The 19,284-nt window shown below is 36.1% G+C and overlaps 1 protein-coding gene across 1 annotated transcript; it reads left to right on the top strand.

Annotated features, from left to right (window-relative positions):
- Positions 1,562-12,588, top strand: KLRD1 (killer cell lectin like receptor D1). The gene is given in 8 exon segments (XM_005655677.3): positions 1,562-1,601; positions 2,671-2,744; positions 4,058-4,150; positions 4,296-4,358; positions 5,882-6,033; positions 6,828-6,931; positions 7,904-7,914; positions 7,917-12,588. Coding segments are annotated over 7 exon segments (531 nt in total). The 5' UTR covers positions 1,562-1,601; positions 2,671-2,737; the 3' UTR covers positions 8,018-12,588.

Genomic DNA, 19,284 nt, shown 5'->3' with positions numbered 1-19,284 from the left:
GGGATGTGGGTGGGGCAATGATAACTTCTGCTCCAAGTGGAAATAAGTGACAGGGAAATTGGCACAAAACAAGTCACCTGCCTATGTACAAAAAGGGATCAATCAATCAGGGTTAATAGTTCAGAAAGAATTAAAAGATGTTTTATACATATGCACATATACATATATATGTACATATCACATATCACTATCATCATCTATTTATCTATCTATCCATCCATCTATGTATATCTTGTGTTCATGCATTCATGTGTGTATTCAGTTATTTTATTTGTGACTTGAGCCTAGAGGGTTTTTGTGTTTTATTTGTTTGTTTTCCTTTTTGCCTTTGCTTGGGCCGCTCCCGTGGCACATGGAGGTTCCCAGGCTAGGGGTCCAATCGGAGCTGTAGCCGCCGGCCTACGCCAGAGCCACAGCAACGCGGGATCTGAGCCACGTCTGCAACCTACACCACAGCTCACGGCAACGCCGGATCCTTAACCCACTGAGCAAGGGCAGGGATCGAACCCTCAACCTCATGGTTCCTAGTTGGATTCGTTAACCACTGTGCCACAGCGGGAACTCCCCGAGCTTAGAGTTCTTGAACTGAACACATCTTTGACAGATTTTTACTTTTGAATCAGGGAACTAAAATAAAAAGAGAGAAAGAAAGAGAGAGAGAATGATCGATGTAAACTCTAAGCCTGCTTCTGAAAACTTAGAATGACTTCTGAAAGAAGATGGTCTGTTAGAGTGGGAAGTATAATAATCTTTTATAATATATTCTGTCAAAATTTGAATCAACTCAAAATAAAGCTGAAAACAAAATCCTACACTCCTATTTATTTAAGGCAATTTTACATGGGCCAGAAAATAAGCAAAATTAGGCCGCTTTTTCCTAGTCCAGCTTTGTACAAGGTTAAACTGAAGGAAAAAAAAAAAAAAGACTTCAAGAAGGCCCAGGATCATTTACAAATCACCACTTGACTTAGATTTGCATAAAATCTGGATGAAAAACTTTCATGTTTACATTCTCCACTTAAGATTTACGTATTAGCTGTTTCGGTAATTCAGTGAAAGCAGCCGGACACCCACCATGCAAATTTAAAAGACAGACACCTTTTAACTTCATGGAAATCAAGAAATCAAATCACAGGGCTTGGTTTTGCTTTTCTTCTTCTTCTATTTTTGTTGAAAGGCTTGTCTTTTATAAAAAGGTTCATCTACGGTACTATTATAATGCTTCAAAATAAACAGTATAAATAACAACAACAACGAAAAAGTTGGCAATCTATTTTTGTGTGGAGATGAATGGTAGATTGTATTTCTAGACACTTTATCATAGATCAAGGTCTCTGTTCTTTTATTCTGCCTATCTGCTCCACACCTGAACTTCCCACCATTAGGGTTAATTTCAGAGGACAAAAATTTGTTTTTGTTTTTGTTTTTTGTCTTTTTGCCATTTCTTGGGCCACTCCCGCGCATATGGAGGTTCCCAGGCTAGGGGTCCAATCGAGCTGTAGCCACCAGCCTACACCAGAGCCACAGCAACAGGATCCAGCCGCGTCTGCAACCTACACCACAGCTCACTGCAACGCTGGATCGTTAACCCACTGAGCAAGGTAAGGGACCGAACCCTCAACCTCATGGTTCCTAGTCGGATTCGTTAACCACTGCGCCATGAGGGGAACTCCTGAGGACAAAAATTTGTAAATCGAACTGTTGGTATATTATCTGAATGAGACAACACAGTAAACAATTATAACAGTGTTAGTAAAAATAAGGACAGTAGAGCAGCTGCAGTCGTGTTAAAGACTCTAAGGCGACAGAACATGATGGAGTTAAGTATTAAAAGAAACATTTAAGTCAAGGTGAATGAGGTACTAAGTGTGAGCTTAGAACAGTTGAAGCAATTGTAGAGCATAGGGTGGTGTGTGTGTGTGTGTGCATGGAACAGGCATGGGAAGTCTCTCTGGTTCTACCTTTTGTCTTTGCCTTCCATATCTGGATTAATGAGGCAGGGATCAGAAGCACAGAATGAGAGATGGAAATACCAACCACTCTGTACTAAAAAAAATAAATGAAAATTAACAAAATATAGAGACAAAGAGATAGGCTTGATTTGAAATATAACCTATGTATGCTCTAGGCTTGACTTGAAATATATCCTATGTATGCTCTGGAAAAAGGCTACCTAGGTTTCCGGCTTACGTGACCTTGGTCAAGTACTTAGCTTTACTATGCCTTGGTTTTCTCATCAGTAAAATGAGTATGTTTGTATATCTTTATTATTAGCCATTTCCAGAGATAAATGAGCTAATGTATGCTGAGTGCTTTGAACTGTGTTTGGCACAGGTAAATAATAAGTATTTCTCATTATTAAAAAAGGAAAATTCTGTGTGGAATTTTGTTATACTAAGTAAATTTCAAAAGATGATTTGATGTTTAAATATTAAAAAAAAAAAACCTCCCTCTCACCTTCTTTTGTGATAGTCAAAGGGTTTTCATTACGCAAGTTCAGTGAGAATTTCCTGTACTGCGGTTCCAGAAACATTTTAGAAGATAACTGATTTACTGCTTCTTGTTCATACTACACATCCATGTCTCATCGACAGATGATTCAAGCACACTTAAATACACAATTTTTCTTTACTTTTAAATTTCTTCATATACAATTTTTGGGGTCCTTAGCCTCCAGCTCAGCTCCGTGATCTAAGCCCATTGTCTTTCCTGCATCAACTTTGGGACATCATTTCTCATGGCAGGTACGTGCAGCCCAAGTCATAAAGTTAAAAAATAAGAATAACCAGGAATGATGTCTCATGAGTATAGCTAATTTCAGGCAATGCTTTAAGGGGAAAAAAAGTGGACTTTTTCAATTTCCCATGTATCAGCCCTTTCTACTTTAATTTCATTTTTCTGATTCTTCCTTCTATAATTTGGCAATGACTTTGTGAAGCATTTCCAGCGGGTTTAAAGGGTGGATTCTGACAGAGATAGCTCTAAATTCTGATTGGGTTCTGAGTTTACCAGGAAAATATATAAACAACATAATTCTAAGATGGTAATAAATATAAAATGTTAAATATTGACCACACAATGTTTAAAAGTTTTGTTTTTTTTTTTTTTTTTTTTAATTTACCATTTGGGTTGTGACATCCCAAACCATTCAGATTCTCGTTTAACTTACTGAACTGTTGTTAATGACAACCCTCTTTGGGAATGTCCAAATGTTAATACAGACTCTCCTGCGGTTGGATTGTTTTAGGGGAAATGCCTTTAAGCAAGTGATTTTGGGTATGAGAAAATATAATGTTTGTAAAAAAATGGTTCTTGTAAAAAATGATTGCTTGTGTATCATAATTCACTGTACTGTGAAAGGAGTCTAGTAGGGAGAGTATTATGAGTAGGTTGATTGGGGAACCTCTCATCACATCAAGTCCAAATATTCCTGTGTCTTCTTTTCCAGGTGCAGCATCTATGAGGCTGTGAGCAGCCTAACATTTCTGCACCGAGTTTAGCAGAAGGCATAGTCTCAAGTGGTCTTTGTGACCATGAGAGAGTATGTTAAATGGAAGACTCTGAGTCTAGACAAATTTTGATTTGATTTCTGACTTGGATACTTAATACCTTTGATACCTTGAGAAAATAACATGATTAATGGACCCTGAATTTCCTTGTCTACTTAAAGGGGATCATGGGGATCATACTCTAATCTCGTGATTTTTTTTTTTGTTTTTGTTATCTTCAGAACTTGATACCCTTGATCTCTTCTTACTACCTATCTCTAAGCTTATCTTTCAAATGGAAAAAATAAATGGTAAATACATTTTATTGAGACAGGGCTGATAAGGAGGAAAGGGTATGGATAATCTCACTGAAGAATAAAGTACATATATCAGTTTTGGTCTTGGGTGACTTCTGAATGGAATGTCTCATTTTACCATGTTTCCTTGGCAAAATGATTGGGTTATCAAACTAAAGAACTTTTTGGATTTTGTCATTGATTTCTACTTTTGAGAACCTCACCTCCTGTGTTTGTTCTTTAAATAATTACCCTACCTTTCTTTCTTTACAGCTTTTCAGACCACTGCATGGAGGTTGATTTCTGGTGTCTTAGGAGTAATATGCCTTTTGTTGATGGCCGCTTTGGGAATTTTGTTGAAAAATTGTGAGTTTTTCTAGTCAAGACTATATAAAGATCAAAACTGAAATGAAACTATTTTACAATAAAGGTTTTAATTTACTTATGTGGAATATTTTGTTATTTCATAAGCCTGTGTCTGCTTAAGTAAATTTCAAATCATTTCTTACAGCATTTAATAAACAAAATGTTCAACCAACTCTCTCTCCAGGACCCTCCACAGATCCCCTGGAAGGTAGGTTCTGAACTTTGGGAAACTTTAGTGTTGGTAGAGCATGAAATAGACAGTTTCTTGTTTTTCTTACAGAGAAGCATGATAGAATATTACACTTAGTCATAAAAGTTTATCTGATGATTGTAGGATAGTATCATTTCATTGTTCATTTCATAATTCATTAAATTGTATCAAATGTATATCATTTATGTATTTAAATAATAGGGAAAATATTTTTATATCCTGAAATGACATATATTTTCCTATGGGAGTGCTCATGTTTAAGTAACTAATAAAAAATGAATTACGGTCAATATCATAGCTAACCCTAATAACTTGCTTGTGTTTGCACATAACCTATACTTTTTTTTAATCTCTTTACCTTTACGTCTGTTTCTTCCATAACTGAGAAAGCAGCACCGAGATTTCTTAAATTCTGAACTCTTCATAACCAGTGAAAATCAGCTTAAAGCCCAAGTTGTTAAATGTATTTTTCCCCAAGCGCTCTCCAAGTCATGTCACCATTTTCTGTATTCATATAGCACTTCATTCAAATATTTTTTCCCTTAGCCTTTTCCCAGCTTTATTGAGATGTAATTGACAAAGGACCTTGCTTAAGTTCGAAGTGCGCAGTATATTTATTTGATATACCCATTACAATATAATCACCACCATAGAATTACCTGACATTTCCATCATATCACGTAATTACCATTTCACTTTATGGTGAGAAACTTAAGAGCTACTCTTGAAGGAAGTCACAAGTAGGTAATATAGTACTATTAACTCTAATTACAGTGGTGTGAAGTAGATCCCCAGAATGGATTCATCTTCTCCCTGGAAGGGTGTGTGTACTCTTTTGACCAACACCTCCCCATTTCCCCCACATTCCAGCCCCTGGTAACCACTCTTCTACTCTATGACATAAGCACTGTTCATTTAGCTGATCTGAGTGCCTACCATGTGTTATGGCTTTTATCAGTGAGAAGAGTAAATATTGAGGACACCGTCACTAGTAAACTGGTTTTTGGGCTTTATTTATCTTCATTTTGAAAATAAAATATCTGGAATTCTTTACTGACTCGGAAAATATGCTAAGATGCTTTCTTCCTTTAACTATCTCCTTCATCTAGTTTACTTTTAATAACACCACAGAGATCAGTTTTGGGTCATTTCCTCACCAAAGGCTCTTCTAGCTACCCCTCATCCTACACACTGCTACATGACATTTTAACAACTGAATGTCTTGTGTATACCTACCCCAATTATCCTTAAATATAATTCTTAAAAGATTAAATTTGTATAATTTTATCTCTATCTCTAGAATATAATCTCCATGAGGAAAAACAGTCACATCTGACTCATTCACTACTTACATTAATATCCCCTGAACAGTGCTGTATGTAGTGAATTCTCAAAGAATATTTGTATAAAAAAATAATTTTTGAATGAGAAAATGGCACTGGAAAATGGATGCAGCCAAAAAAAAAAAAAAAAAAATTTAATCTCCAATGTCATCAGGCATGTTTTATTTTTTCTTTTAGGATCTGACTGCTGTTCTTGCCAAGAGAAGTGGATTGGGTACCAATGTAACTGTTATTTCATTTCTAATGAATCAAAAACATGGAAAGACAGTAGGAATTTTTGTATTTCTCATAATTCCAGTCTACTTCAGGTGCAAAACAGAAATGAACTGGCATGTATTTAATTCTGATTTTCTACATTTTTTTTTGATCTAGAAAAATATATTATCTAAGTAAGCAGAATACTTTAATTTAAATCTTTAATCAGACAGTAAATGGATATTTATATTTGAACTAATTTCCTATACTTTGAAACATTCATAAAATCTACACAAATTTTCTCAAAGATTTACATTATAGGAATGTGACAGATAAAGTACAAGAAACTTTTTAGAGAGAATTCAGGTAATAAATAATAGGTAATTGTTTTTATTCAAAGTAATTTGAATGTCTAATTCTTTAAATGAATTTATAACTTATTTTGTAACTATATAGCTTTTGTTATCATTGATTGATATCATTATCTTGGATATATTGTGAAATGAATGTGAAGAGTGCCCATTTCTTAAGAAAAGGTGAACATTTTCTCTAGCTGCATGCAGAATCTGTGCTAAGATTTACCCCTTAAAATAATGTTGATTTGAGATCAAATTCTTTTGTTGATCCCCTGAAGGAAGTGTTCCATGAAAACTCTAACTTCCTTTATAACATTTTTCATCTCCTCAAGAAGTGAAATTTTGTGGGTTTTTTTTTTTTTTTTTTTTTTTTTTGCAGAAATGAATATACCTGATGAATGAGAAACATGAGGCATGTGACTGACTCTCCCTCCTAAATTAGGAATTAGAATGATTTTACTTTGAATCATTGAAAAGCTGAATCTGATGCTGGACATTGACCTTCTTGAAAGTACATTATACTTAGAGTAGATTCCAAAGAGGTTAATATGTTGGTCTCTGTTTCCAAGCAGGATTTTATGAACTCCAGTGCACATTTTTACTGGATTGGACTCTCTTTCAGTGAAGAGCATAATGCCTGGCTTTGGGAGGATAATTCTACTCTATCCCAAGATCTGTAAGTTTCTGGCAGTCAAAACCTGTTTCTGTTCCATTTTTAATTTATCTTTAGAGCTGACTGGAAAATGCAATATCCAGGAACTCTTTAGCTGAAATATCCTGCTGAGGGCATGAGAATATGGAAAAGAGAATGGATACAACAGAATAAAATTTTAGCCCCATCTGTAACACCCAAATGTATGCTAAAGTAATATGAAGCTAGTGTACTTACCATACAAAAGAGGGTTTGTTGTTGTTGTTGTTTTCCACTTTTGGTCACCCTGCGGCATATGGAGTTCCCGGGCCAGGAATCAGATCTGAGCTGCAGTTGTGCCCTCACCAACACCAGATCCTTTAACCCACTGTGCCGGGTTGGGGTGGAATCTGGTCCTGGTGCTTCCGAGACACCACTGATCCCATTTTTCCATAACGGGAACTCTAAAGAGCTGTTGATCTATGCTTTTTTTCCGCCTGACTTGATACTAGCACTTGGATATGTATGAGCATGTACAGAGTCTCACATACACAGAAGCAGTCCAGGGAAAACAGTGTATCCATTATTTTCCTCTTCTGGTGGATCCCCAAATTCTCAGCATTCTCTCATGTTTCAATCATTCTAGGCTTCTTTTCTGTGTATTTGTAATCTTCAAGTCTCATTTTCATTCATAGCCTCATGACAAATTTTATGCTCTGATCTTTTTCCCAGACTAGATTAGCTAATACATCTTCAAACACAATAGAAATATATAACATACCAAATTTAAAAACAGCAAAAATAGAAAATCCATGACCTCTATGCTATTGATTATTGAAACATTTACTGGGTTTTTATAAAACTGTGTAAACTGACTTGAATGAAAATAAGATAATGACACAATGTGGTAATATCTCATTCAAACACTTTTAAATGTTCTATCGTTTAACAAAGATATCATCCTTGAACATTCTCATTTCCTTTTTCTATATATTAAACATGTCTTCTTTATTGCAGATTCCCTAACTTGTAAATACAGAGAACTGCGTAATCTATAGCCCAAGCAGAAATAGTTTAGATGAAGACTGTGGAAGTCGACATCTTTTTATCTGCAAGCAACACCTTAGTTAAGAGGTTCTTGGGCAGAAGAAGTGGGAATGAAAATCTAGTATTACTTAGAATGGTAACATACTATTACTATCTACCTCTGGAATCTGTAAATGTTTTAAATTGTGTTTTGTACAATTTTGATATACTTGATAACTTGTGTTTAAAATTTTTTTGTGACGTTGTGATTGACATAACATTATACTCGGTTCAGATGTACAGTGTAACAATAACTAGACGTAAGTCTAGTTGATAACCATCACTATACATAGTTATCATTTTTTATTTTGCCGTGTGTTTTAAAATTGATGAAACTTCTGTACTTACACCTGAAATTATAGTCAAGATAAATAATTTATAAATGTTTTATATATATGCTAAATATTGAATTTAGTAGTTTTATGCATACAGTCTTGTAAAGTTTCTGAAGAAATTTAAATATAATTTAATTCATGCCTAATAATATATAGCAACATTATTTCAGTCCTTCATATGGCATAATGAATTGAGAAGTTTCATCCTCTTTTTTTCTAGAGGTGAAAATAATTTTAATGTTCTTTGTTAATTCTTTCTGGCTATCTATACATCTATATGTCCTAATTGAGAGCTGAAACTGCAAAATAACAGTTTCCCCACATGCATCTCCCATCTTCAGATGGTAGCACATGTGTGCAACTTTTCTTCGTGCTACCGAGTTCTGCAGAATATTGGAGGTATTTGGCCAAATATATGATTCTCACATGATTGTTGTCAGATTTTGCAAGGGTAAGGAGAATCTAAGCTTTGATCACATAAAGTTACCATACCTATTTCTTTACTTCACAGATCTTTCTTAAAAGTCACTCTATGCATATAAATGTGCATTGAAGATTTTAATCTCTAATCAATCCCCAAAACCTTTTCCTGTAAGTTATGTGTCAAATACTGAACAATTATCCTTTCCGGGGCACAGGGAGCAGCCCATTTTATTAAGGGGGTCTCTGAGTGGGTCAAAGAAGGAGTGGGAACACAATGAGTTCTGATGCCAATGACCTGGAGGGGATTTTCCTAAATTAACACATATCAAAAGCCAATTCTCTTTTTTAAATAACTATTGGATATACGTCTTAAGAAATTGTATTGACATCTCTGTTTTTTACAGCAGGCAGATAGTTAGGTATGAGCGGAGAAGCGGGGGCATAGGACCAGATGGCAGGAAACCACATGTTGTGCAAACGGCAGAGACCATGGGCAGACAAAGAAAAGCAGGAACCTCCAGGCTCACAGGAAGCCACACATTTGGGGGTAATAAGTGCCCTGGAGGCAGACAAAGAAAGGGGGAAAGGGTGTGACTCTCCAGCATCTGAATGTAACTGGTGGCTCATCATGCCCTCATTGCAATAACACTGTAATAAAATTAGCTATGCAGATAAGAAGTATCTGTTTAGCATGGATGCCATGACAGTAAATAAGGACAAAAATCCCTCCTCCCTTTGGGAAGGTGGAGCTAGGATGAAAATGAAGGAAAATGACCCTCTAATTGGAAGATGTGTTGACTGAAAAAATAAGCACAACCTAAAAGTTGAGAGTTATGTTTCATTCAATGGACAAAACTGAGGACTTAAGCCCAGGGGGCAGCATTTCAAGTATCGCTGAGAAAACAGCTCCAAGGAGGTGAGGAGGGAGCTAGGATATATAGGAGTTTTGCAATAAAGGGCAGGTGATAGAAACAAAGGAATATTGTTAATGATGGTGGTGGCTAAAATCACTGTTGATGATGGAAATGCTGGCTTACGGGAAGGATACTGGTCACCCATGTAAAATGTCCATCTCACAGTTGGCCCAGCATATTAGTTACACTCAGTCAAGACCATCCAAACAATTTCATTTATTCTTCTTTCCACTTTTACCTGAATTCTGCTTTCCTTCATTCTGAAAATATCTTCGAGGTTCTTGGGAAGGGAAAGTTTTCTTTTATGTAAAAGTTTCATGTAAAATATTTTTTTCCCTCTGACATCATATTTCTGCGTATTCTCTAGGGAGAGATACTTATTCTTTTTTTTTTTTTTTTTTTTTTTTTTGCTATGAATTGTGCTAATATAAATGGAAGTCTCTAGTTAAGTGAGTATCTCATTGTTGGATATAGAGAAAATGGAAGACGGTAAGGAAATGAGCAAAAGCCCCCTCCCCAAATTACAAAATAATATTGCCAAGAGTTGGTTTATTCTTAATTTTCATCCTCTTATTTTGTATGTGTTACCATTGCTGAAATGTGGCCTCTGTCTGCCAGTGCTGAATAGAAACATGAGACAGAGTTTGGGAGAAGGAGGGAAAAAAAAGTTTTTATTGCTTTGCCAGACAAAGGAGGTCATAGGAGGCTAATGCCTTAAAGACTGTGCCCTCCTTTGGAAGAAGTGGTTTTATAGTTTGGGAGTGGAAAACAGGGCTACAGGTAAAGATCAAGGTAGATGCAGGCTTTCATTCTTCTTCACAGTTGGTGTTTAGTGGCCCCAGGATTGGTTCAGATAGTCCTCCTCTAGTGTGTTCATTTGTTGGGGGTTTTAATTCTGCAGAAAAAGTCAAAGATTTTGTCATGTATATTCCTTGAAGGGGAGATAAGACCCTGCCCCAAGGCAGCACTACTGTTTATTGACTGTTCTTCCTCCTTTGTCTCTGCATCCCCTTCCTTCCCTGGTTATCAACTGCTTGAACCTGCCCTTTGGAACCCAGGGAAGATCATGAGGGCTGAAGCTTATTCCCTAAAAACAAGAAATGGGTACACAAACATTTGTGCCCAAGAGCCCACAGGGCCCTGCTTAGATTCATTACCCATTACTCATTATTATTTTGAATGTTACCCATGATATAATGTGAGATATGTGCCACATTACTTTAAATTTAGAAACTCAAAACAGCAGAAGTTTATTATCTTTTATCTATGGATAAGGAACTAGGTGTGGTTTAATTTTGTAATTTGCTCAGGGCTGCTCAAGGATGGAACCAAGGTCTTGACTGGGCTGCATCCTTATCTGAAACTCAGAGCTCATTCAGGCTTCTGGCAGAAATTTCACTTCTTGTGGTTGTAGAACTGAGACCCACAACCTGCCCTCTCCATAGGAAGTTACACTGGGGCTACTTTCTTCTTCTGGACAGGGGACAGGGAAGAGTTTCCTTGACTCTTTATGGTCTTTAGGGCTGTTCAAATTGTCCACCTGATGAGGCCAGGTCTACTCATAATAACCTCTCTTGATGAACTAAAATTCGACTCATTTGGGACCTTAATTATAACTGAAAAGTGGCTTTGACATTTAATGTAATCTAATCACAGAGAAGCATCCCATCATATTATAAGCCCCGCTGATCTTTAAGGGGAGGGGATTATACAGGTGCACACCAGGCATAATTATTTGGGGAAGTCATCTTAGAGCTCTGCCTACCCTATTAACACATCCAAAAGTGTGTCGTAACTGCTACTTCATAGTTATATTCAATTTAAATACTTCTTTTTGATTCCTGATGACATATTCCTGATTCACATATTCCAGGGCAAGTAATCTTTTTCTGTTTATTCCAGTGACATCTAAATTTGCCTAATAAAAATGAGTTATTTTACGACTGGACTGAGATAGTCTTTTGCTTATCTCCAGAGACACTTGAGACTTATTTTTTGACTATTGGCTGTGATAAGGGCAGTGAGTTAACTAACAACTAATTAATGATTTATGATGATTTTTTTAAGTTAAGAAGTCCAAGTGGAATTATACGATCAGTTTGCTTATTGATAACTCACACTTGAGGGAATGATTAGATATCCTGTCTTTGCTATGTGACCAGACACTGCAGGGAATTTCTGCCTCAGCTCTCCCGAAACCCAGTTTCAACGCACATACCTCAGCACAAATAACGGTAGTTTCATCCAGAAATGATGAATCATGTCTTCAGGCAAGAACACTGTAGGCTTTGTTCCTGGATGTTTCTTTGAATGATCTTTCTCTTCTTCTCTCTATAATTTGCTTTTATTAAAAGATTTCCCTGAGGATGCTCATTGGAGCACTTGGATTTGTTTCAGTGATCTAAACTTGGAAATCTTTGGAACATTTAAGCCACCATTTTCATTCCATACTTTTGGAAATTTTGGAACTTTTCTCTTTATATCCTAGTATAGAGGTTGAGATATTTTCTCTAAATAACTGAATAATAAATTTTTCAACTTTGTGGGCCATTTCTATTGAAACTACTCAATTCTGTCATTGCAGTACAAAAGAAAATGTTGTTAATACATAAATGAGTGGTTTGGCTGTATTACGAAAGAAGTTTATTGACAAAAAAATGATGGTGGGACAAATTTGATATACAGCCCATAGTTTACCAACCCCTGTCAAAATGTATAAAAGGAGAATGGCTAGATCAATGTTATTCTACATTTTGCCTTATATCCTTTTCCAGGTTATAGCTTATCAGTTATAAATGTACTTATAAATTTTGCTGTATAAAAACAGTTGTATCTTATATTATCCATGTGTACTGGCTATTATAAAACATATTGTAAAATCCAGTGTGATACTCTTCCCCTGTATATGTTTACTCAGTTCACCATTAAAATTGTTAGACTTGCATTTTTCAGTCATTATAGGCTACTGCTGTTTGTTAAAACACTAGATAAATAACCCAAGGCTACAAGAAAGCAAATGCATACATGGAGAACAGTCACCTCGGCTTAATATTTAAGAGTTCTTATTCACTGAAAACGTATGAGTTTTCTATACCAGCTTTACTAGTTAAGAGTATTAAATAGATTTTAAGGAAGATCTAAAAGAAAGGGTACTTTAATAGATATACTAGCTAAATCCTCAGTTTTATATTGCAAAGATGGTTGCCTGATTCCAAATATCCCTTGACCCTCCCAAAATCCATAAAAATCAATAAGGAAAGCAAATAAAAGTCCTCTGTCCTTTCGGCATTTCCAGAGTAGAATAACTTTCAAATTGTTTACAAGTAGACATAAAAAGTGTTCACAGAGATTTTGCTGCAGCCTAATAATGAATGGTTATGATGCAGCTAGGGAAACTAGTCTTTAGGAGTTCCCATTATGGTGCAGCAGAAATGAATCCAACTAGTAACCATGAAGTTGTGGGTTCCATCCCTGGCCTCACTCACTGGGTTGACAATCTGGCATTGTTGTGAGCTGTGGTGTAGGCCAGCAGCTGTATCCCTGATTCAGCCCTAGCCTGGGAACTTCCATTTGCTCTAGGTGCAGCCCTAAAAAGCTAAAAAAAAAAAAAAAAAAAAAAAAAAAAAAAAAAAGAAAGAAAAGAAATTAGTCTTTAAAAAATATTCTATGAAAAAGTAAAAATAGAAGACATAGATGAAGTACAGACATAGTTAACCTAAAAGATAAAACTGCAACAATAAATTACAAACTGTTTAACATAAGTAAGGTCTTGGTAGTTCATAACACTGGGAAAGTTTTTGAAATGTAGGACAAGAAGTGAGGAACTTGGAAAAGCATATTTTTTTTTCCTTTGGAGAAGGTAATAAAAAGAGGGTGAAACCTCTGATGAGATGTGAAGAAATAATTTGAAGGATTTAGACCCTGAAGAAATGAAGGAGAAAAAAGACATGCCTTTGCTTCCTCACCTCCCTATCAATATCATCTATGAAGGAAACTGCTAAGAACAGGGCAGAACTAACAGAAGAGGGAGCTCTTTAACTAGTGACCTTGACCATTAAATAAATAGGAACAGAAAAAAATGTATACAAAACCACTACATCTATGTAAACTTTAACACTTCTAGAATGTGAATAAAATATTTTCTACCTACAAAAAAACTCATCCACCTTAAAAGGGAAACAAACATAAACATAAGGCAGAAGAACTGTGATATAACACTGCAATTAAATTAGATATCCTTATACAGTCATTAAAGTTTGAAGCAAAGTCGAAAGACTCTGTGGAAGAGAAAAAGTAGAAACCTCCCAAAGTTTTCTGGTCTTTAGGAAACAAAGACTACACAGAAGAAGGGGTTATAAACCAAAAAAACAGTAAATAAAAGCCAAACTGACAGTGGAAATCTGCATTGTGTTCACATCTGGTGACAATGACTGATTCTGGGAACAGCTAAAAGCTAAGAAACCAAGTTTGTCCCTTGGTAGAAGACCACAGCTTCAGGACAAAAAAATAAAGTGGAAACTTTACTGTTAATGAGGGGAAAAAATGGCAAAAATGGAGAAAGATGGGATTTTAAAATACATGGCTGGAATCAACCTCAAGACATTTGCCAAAATTTGATGTAGTGTATAGCAAGATTGTAAATAATTACAATGAAAAAGAGAACTGAATTTCTCATAGATTACAGGGGTATAGTAACTTGGTGTTACCCAAACTTAATCCTTCTAATTCCCTAATTAAGGTAATCATCTCCCCACCCTCTCAACTTAAAAGAAACTCAAAAGAAGGACTATTTTATAGTGGAAGCTAACTTCATCTGGACCAATGCGGTTCTTTTATACACAGTATCTGATTATATGCCAATACAATAGAAAAAAAACTATGTCTTTCAAAAAGGAAGAAAATATTATCGATAGTCAAGAATCACATACACACAAGCATGAGATTCAGATACACAGAGTCCATATGCAGTGTTGCAAAAGATGACTTTAAAATAACTATGATAAATGTGTTAAAAAATTATGGAAAAACATGTAGTAGGTATAATCAGAGGTGTTAAGAATTTCCATGGAAATCTGAATATCCAAAAACAGCCAAATGGACATTTTAAAACCGAAAAGCTGTAATATCTGAAATTAAGAAAGCAATGGATAAGTTAAACAGTGATTGAAATGGAAAATATAGCCCTGGTGAACTCAAAGACTGGCTAATATAAAAATATATGAACTCAAGCACGGAGATAAAGTAGAAAAATGAAAGCAGATAGATAAAAATGTGTTACATATTCAGCAGGACAAATTCGTCATAGGACAAGAATAGAGAAAGAATATGACAAGTAAACATCTGCCCCCCCTCAAAAAGAAAAAAATGAAATGTGGCAAACTCAGGACAGAATAAACAGGAATAAACTCACATCAAGGCATGGCATAGTTAAAATGGCAATAGCAAAGATGAGAGAAAATATTAATGGGTAGCTGGAGAAAGAGAATAACAATAACCTAAGAAGTTAACCTCTTAACAGAAATCATTCAAGCATCATTGAAGAGTATTTCACTTTGCAAATGGCAAACACAAATATTTTATATCCAGTAAGAATATCTTCCAAAAATTAAGGTAAAATAACAGTTTTTGAGGAAAATCAACTTTGGCAATGCCTCAATAGCCACAGGATATTAATGGAGGTGGTTAAGAAGTGACGGCGCTGATGCATGTATGTGTATCAGCCAGATATACTGATGCATTAGATGCAGTGTGGAAGGGAAAGAGAGATTTCATGGATGGCTCCAGGGGGTTTTGTTTGTTTACTCTAGTTTTTTTAAATTTTACTGAAGTATAGAGAATTAACAAGGTGTGATCATTTCTGCTGTACAACAAAGCGACCCAGTCATACATATACACATACCCATTCTCTCTCAGATTTTTTTACCGCATAGATTATCACAGAATACTGGGTAGGTATCTCTGTGCTCTACAGCAGGTCCCTGATGGCCAATCTTTCCACATCCTCAGTGTGTGTGTGCCAATACCATACCCCCAATCTGTCCCTCCCACCTACACCACCAGTCCTCTTAGGTAACCGTAAGTTTTTCAAAGTCTGTGACTCTGCTTCTTTTCTGCAAATAAGCTCATCTGTATCCATTAAAAAAAAAAAAAAATCCACATGTAGTTGACATCATACAGTTTTTTATTCTCACATAATTTCATACTTACAAAAAGCCTGAAAAAGCAGTACAAAAGATTACTGTATTCCTTTACCCGGACTGCTTCAGTGTTAAAATCTTATCATATTTGCTTTCCCTCCCCCACTTGCCTCCTCCTCCATCCTGTCTCCTCAATATTTGTCTCTGTGTCTGAGAAACTCGAAGGTTATTTGCCAACATTCTTTTAAAAAGCAGGTTGAAGTCGCCTTCCCTTGGAAAGTTTTAGTATTGTTAATTGTCAGACTATCACCTTGAACACCTTGAATATATTTTTGGGTGCAATACTTTGGGCTGCGGTCAGGCAGGCTTTGACCAGTAAACTAAAAAGAGGGCTCATGTGTGATCACAAACGCTCAGTAGAGATTTTTATTTTCTCCTCCATGTCCTCAAAGGTCAAGTCCAGCTAGCACAGCGTGGCACAACCTGACCTCTACCCATCTTAGGTTTTCAGGCGGGTCTCTTTAACAAAAAGACAGATTAACAAGGGGAAAAATTCATTAACACATGCACTGCTGTCACATGGGAGAAACCTAAAAGGAAGATTAATTCAAAGTGGGGACTCAGAGGTGCAGGTTATACAGCATCTTCACAAAGAACAATGAATTTGTAGAGAAATGATAGGCTAAAGATAAACAGTTTTAAGCTTCTTGGGCAGCAAACTGTGGGAAGGTAAATACATGGGAAGAAAAGAATGGAATAAGATTTGTAGATTCCTCTAATGCTGTCAATGGGTTGATAAGGGTCTGTTTGCAATAAAAGTGTTTATAGCCTGCTCTTAGGCAGAAAAGGGAAGAGTAGAGTGACTTTCCTGTGTTTGCTATTTTGGTTTATTTGTTTTGTTTTGTTTTTCTGGTAATAAAAGGAAACCACCAACAGACCCCACTCCCCCCCCCCACAGGCTCACTGAGATATAAAATAACATATAATATTGTATACATTTATTTATTTATTTATTTGTCTTTTTGCTATTTCTTGGGCCACTCCAGCGGCATATGGAGATTCCCAGGCTAGGAGTCCAATTGGAGTTGTAGCCACCGGCCTACACCAGAGCCACAGCAATGCGGATCCGAGCCGAGTCTGCAACCTACACCACAGCTCACGGCAATGCTCATGGCAACGCCGGATCATTAACCCACTGAGCAAGGGAAGGGACCGAACCCTCAACCTCATGGTTCCTAGTCGGATTCGTTAACCACTGCGCCATGAGGGAACTCCTAATATTGTATAAATTTAAGGTGTACATGTGGCACAGTGGAAATGAATCTGACTAGTATCCACAAGGATTCACGTTTGATCCCCGGCCTCATTCAGTGGGTTGGGGATCCAGCATTGCCGTGAGCTGTGGTGTAGTTTGCAGACATGGCTCTGATCCCAGCATTGCTGTGGCCGTGGTGTCGGCCAGTAGTTGCAGCTCTGATTTGACCCTTAGCCTGGGAACTTCCATATGGCACAGGTACAGCCCTAAAAAAGCAAAAAAAAAAAAAAAAAAAAAAAAAAGTGATGATTTACATGGTATGTACTGTGAAATGAGGACCACAATAAAGTTAGTTAACACATCCCTCACCTCTCATAACCATTTTTCACTTTTGGTGTGAAAACATTTCAGATTTACTCTCTTAGCAACTCACTGAACAACGAACCCCAGAACTTACTCATCCTGCAGTTGGAAGTCTACCTGTGACCAGCATCTTCTCATTTCCCTCTCCCCCTAGCCCTTGGCAACCATGATTCCAATATCAGTTTTTGTGAATTTGGCTTTTTTAGATTCCACATATAACTGACATCATTCAGTATTTATTTGTGTCTGGCTTAATTCCCTTAGCATAATACCTTCCAGATTCATCCATTTGCTGTAAGTAGCAGGATTTCCTTCCTTTTTACAGTTGAACAATATTCCAGTATTTATGTATCACATTTTCTTTATCCATTCATCTGCTGGGAGTTGATGAATACTTAGGTTGTATCCATGTCTTGGCTTTGTGAAAAATAATGGAATGAACATGGGATGTGGATATATTTGAGATAGTGATTTCAAGATACTTCTTAATGATCCTTAGTTCAAAAATAGTTTTTGTGTCAAAGAGGCATATTTTGGAGTGGCCTATTCCGGTTTGCTTCACTAGCAAGGGGCCTTGTTCCTATTTCCTGAAATGTAGGATTTATTAATCATTCCTTATATGAGACTGTAGCCTTTGAAGGTCACAGTTTTAGAAAGATAACTTGTATTTAACCCTTTGGTTAAGTGGCCCCTGGGCATTCACATAGATTCCCAGGGCTCTGTGAAACCAATAAAACAGAAACTAAGTTTCCCCAAGTTTATTATAAAGCCTCAGAATGAAAACCATTTTCTGTGGTTGCCTTTGTCTTAGGACTTCCATTTTCACTGAATTCTGAGCTTCTACAGAGTTTTTAGCATTACTGGTTTAACAATGTTTCTCTAAGCCATAATATTTTATACAACAATGTTTTAAAACTTTTTTTGTTACTTTCAGTGGACCTAGCATCTTCTCTTCCTTAGTTCTAGAAGCAGAAGCGTAGTCCAATTAAATTACTTTATTTTTCCAAAGCAAACATATGGGCTTTTTTGCATACTTTCTAAGACAAGCATTTAATAATAAAATCTTAGAGCAAATGTGACAAAATGTTAACTTTTGTTTATTCTGCAGAGTGCATACTACAAATTTACACAATTTAAAAACCGATTTGGACCAACACATTCTTCAGCCTTGATGACTATGATGAAAATAAATGGTTTTTACATGTGATTTTATACTAATTTCCACCTAAAATGCTATTCAACCCACTTCTTCATGCCCTTCATAAAAAACACAAAAAGGGCAATTGCACTTAGAATAAAACCCAAAATTATGAATAGGCTATTTGAAGCTCTGCATAACTTAGCCTCTGCTTCCCTGTCCACCACTTTTTATGGTTCTCATCTTCTCCATCATTCTGCTTCCACAAAACTGGCTTTCCCTAGAGTCACAGACTCTTCCAACTTCTGCACATTTGCAAGTTTTATTTCATTTGGCAGTTATTCTGTTACCCAGATGATTTGCCCAGGCAAGTTCTAGGCATTTTACAAGTTCAACTCAGATGCCATTTTTTTCCTCAAAGCCTTGTAAGTTCTCTTCATAGTCAGTGTTCTATTTTCTATGCTTTGTAGCAATCAGTGCCCTAATCTTATTGCAAGGAGTAATTCAATTTCTACCAAACATGTCACGTGCTATGTTAAATTAATAGTGATATTTGGAAATTTTGAGAGTGTTTATATAATTTTTATTTTGAAAATTTTCAAATATAGCAAATTAGTGAACTATTATATACTCTTCACCAAGTTTTAATTTTATCTAATTTTCAAAACTTTCAAGTTTGAAAAGATCTAAAAGCCTAGCCTTTTTGCATATTTAATAAAATTATAGTTTAAAATTTAGCTCATCATC

This window comes from Sus scrofa, chromosome 5 (genome assembly GCF_000003025.6).
Source record: "Sus scrofa isolate TJ Tabasco breed Duroc chromosome 5, Sscrofa11.1, whole genome shotgun sequence".
Lineage (NCBI taxonomy): Eukaryota > Metazoa > Chordata > Mammalia > Artiodactyla > Suidae > Sus > Sus scrofa.
Note: the sequence above shows the minus strand (reverse complement) of the source record. Positions and strands in the feature narration are given on the sequence as shown.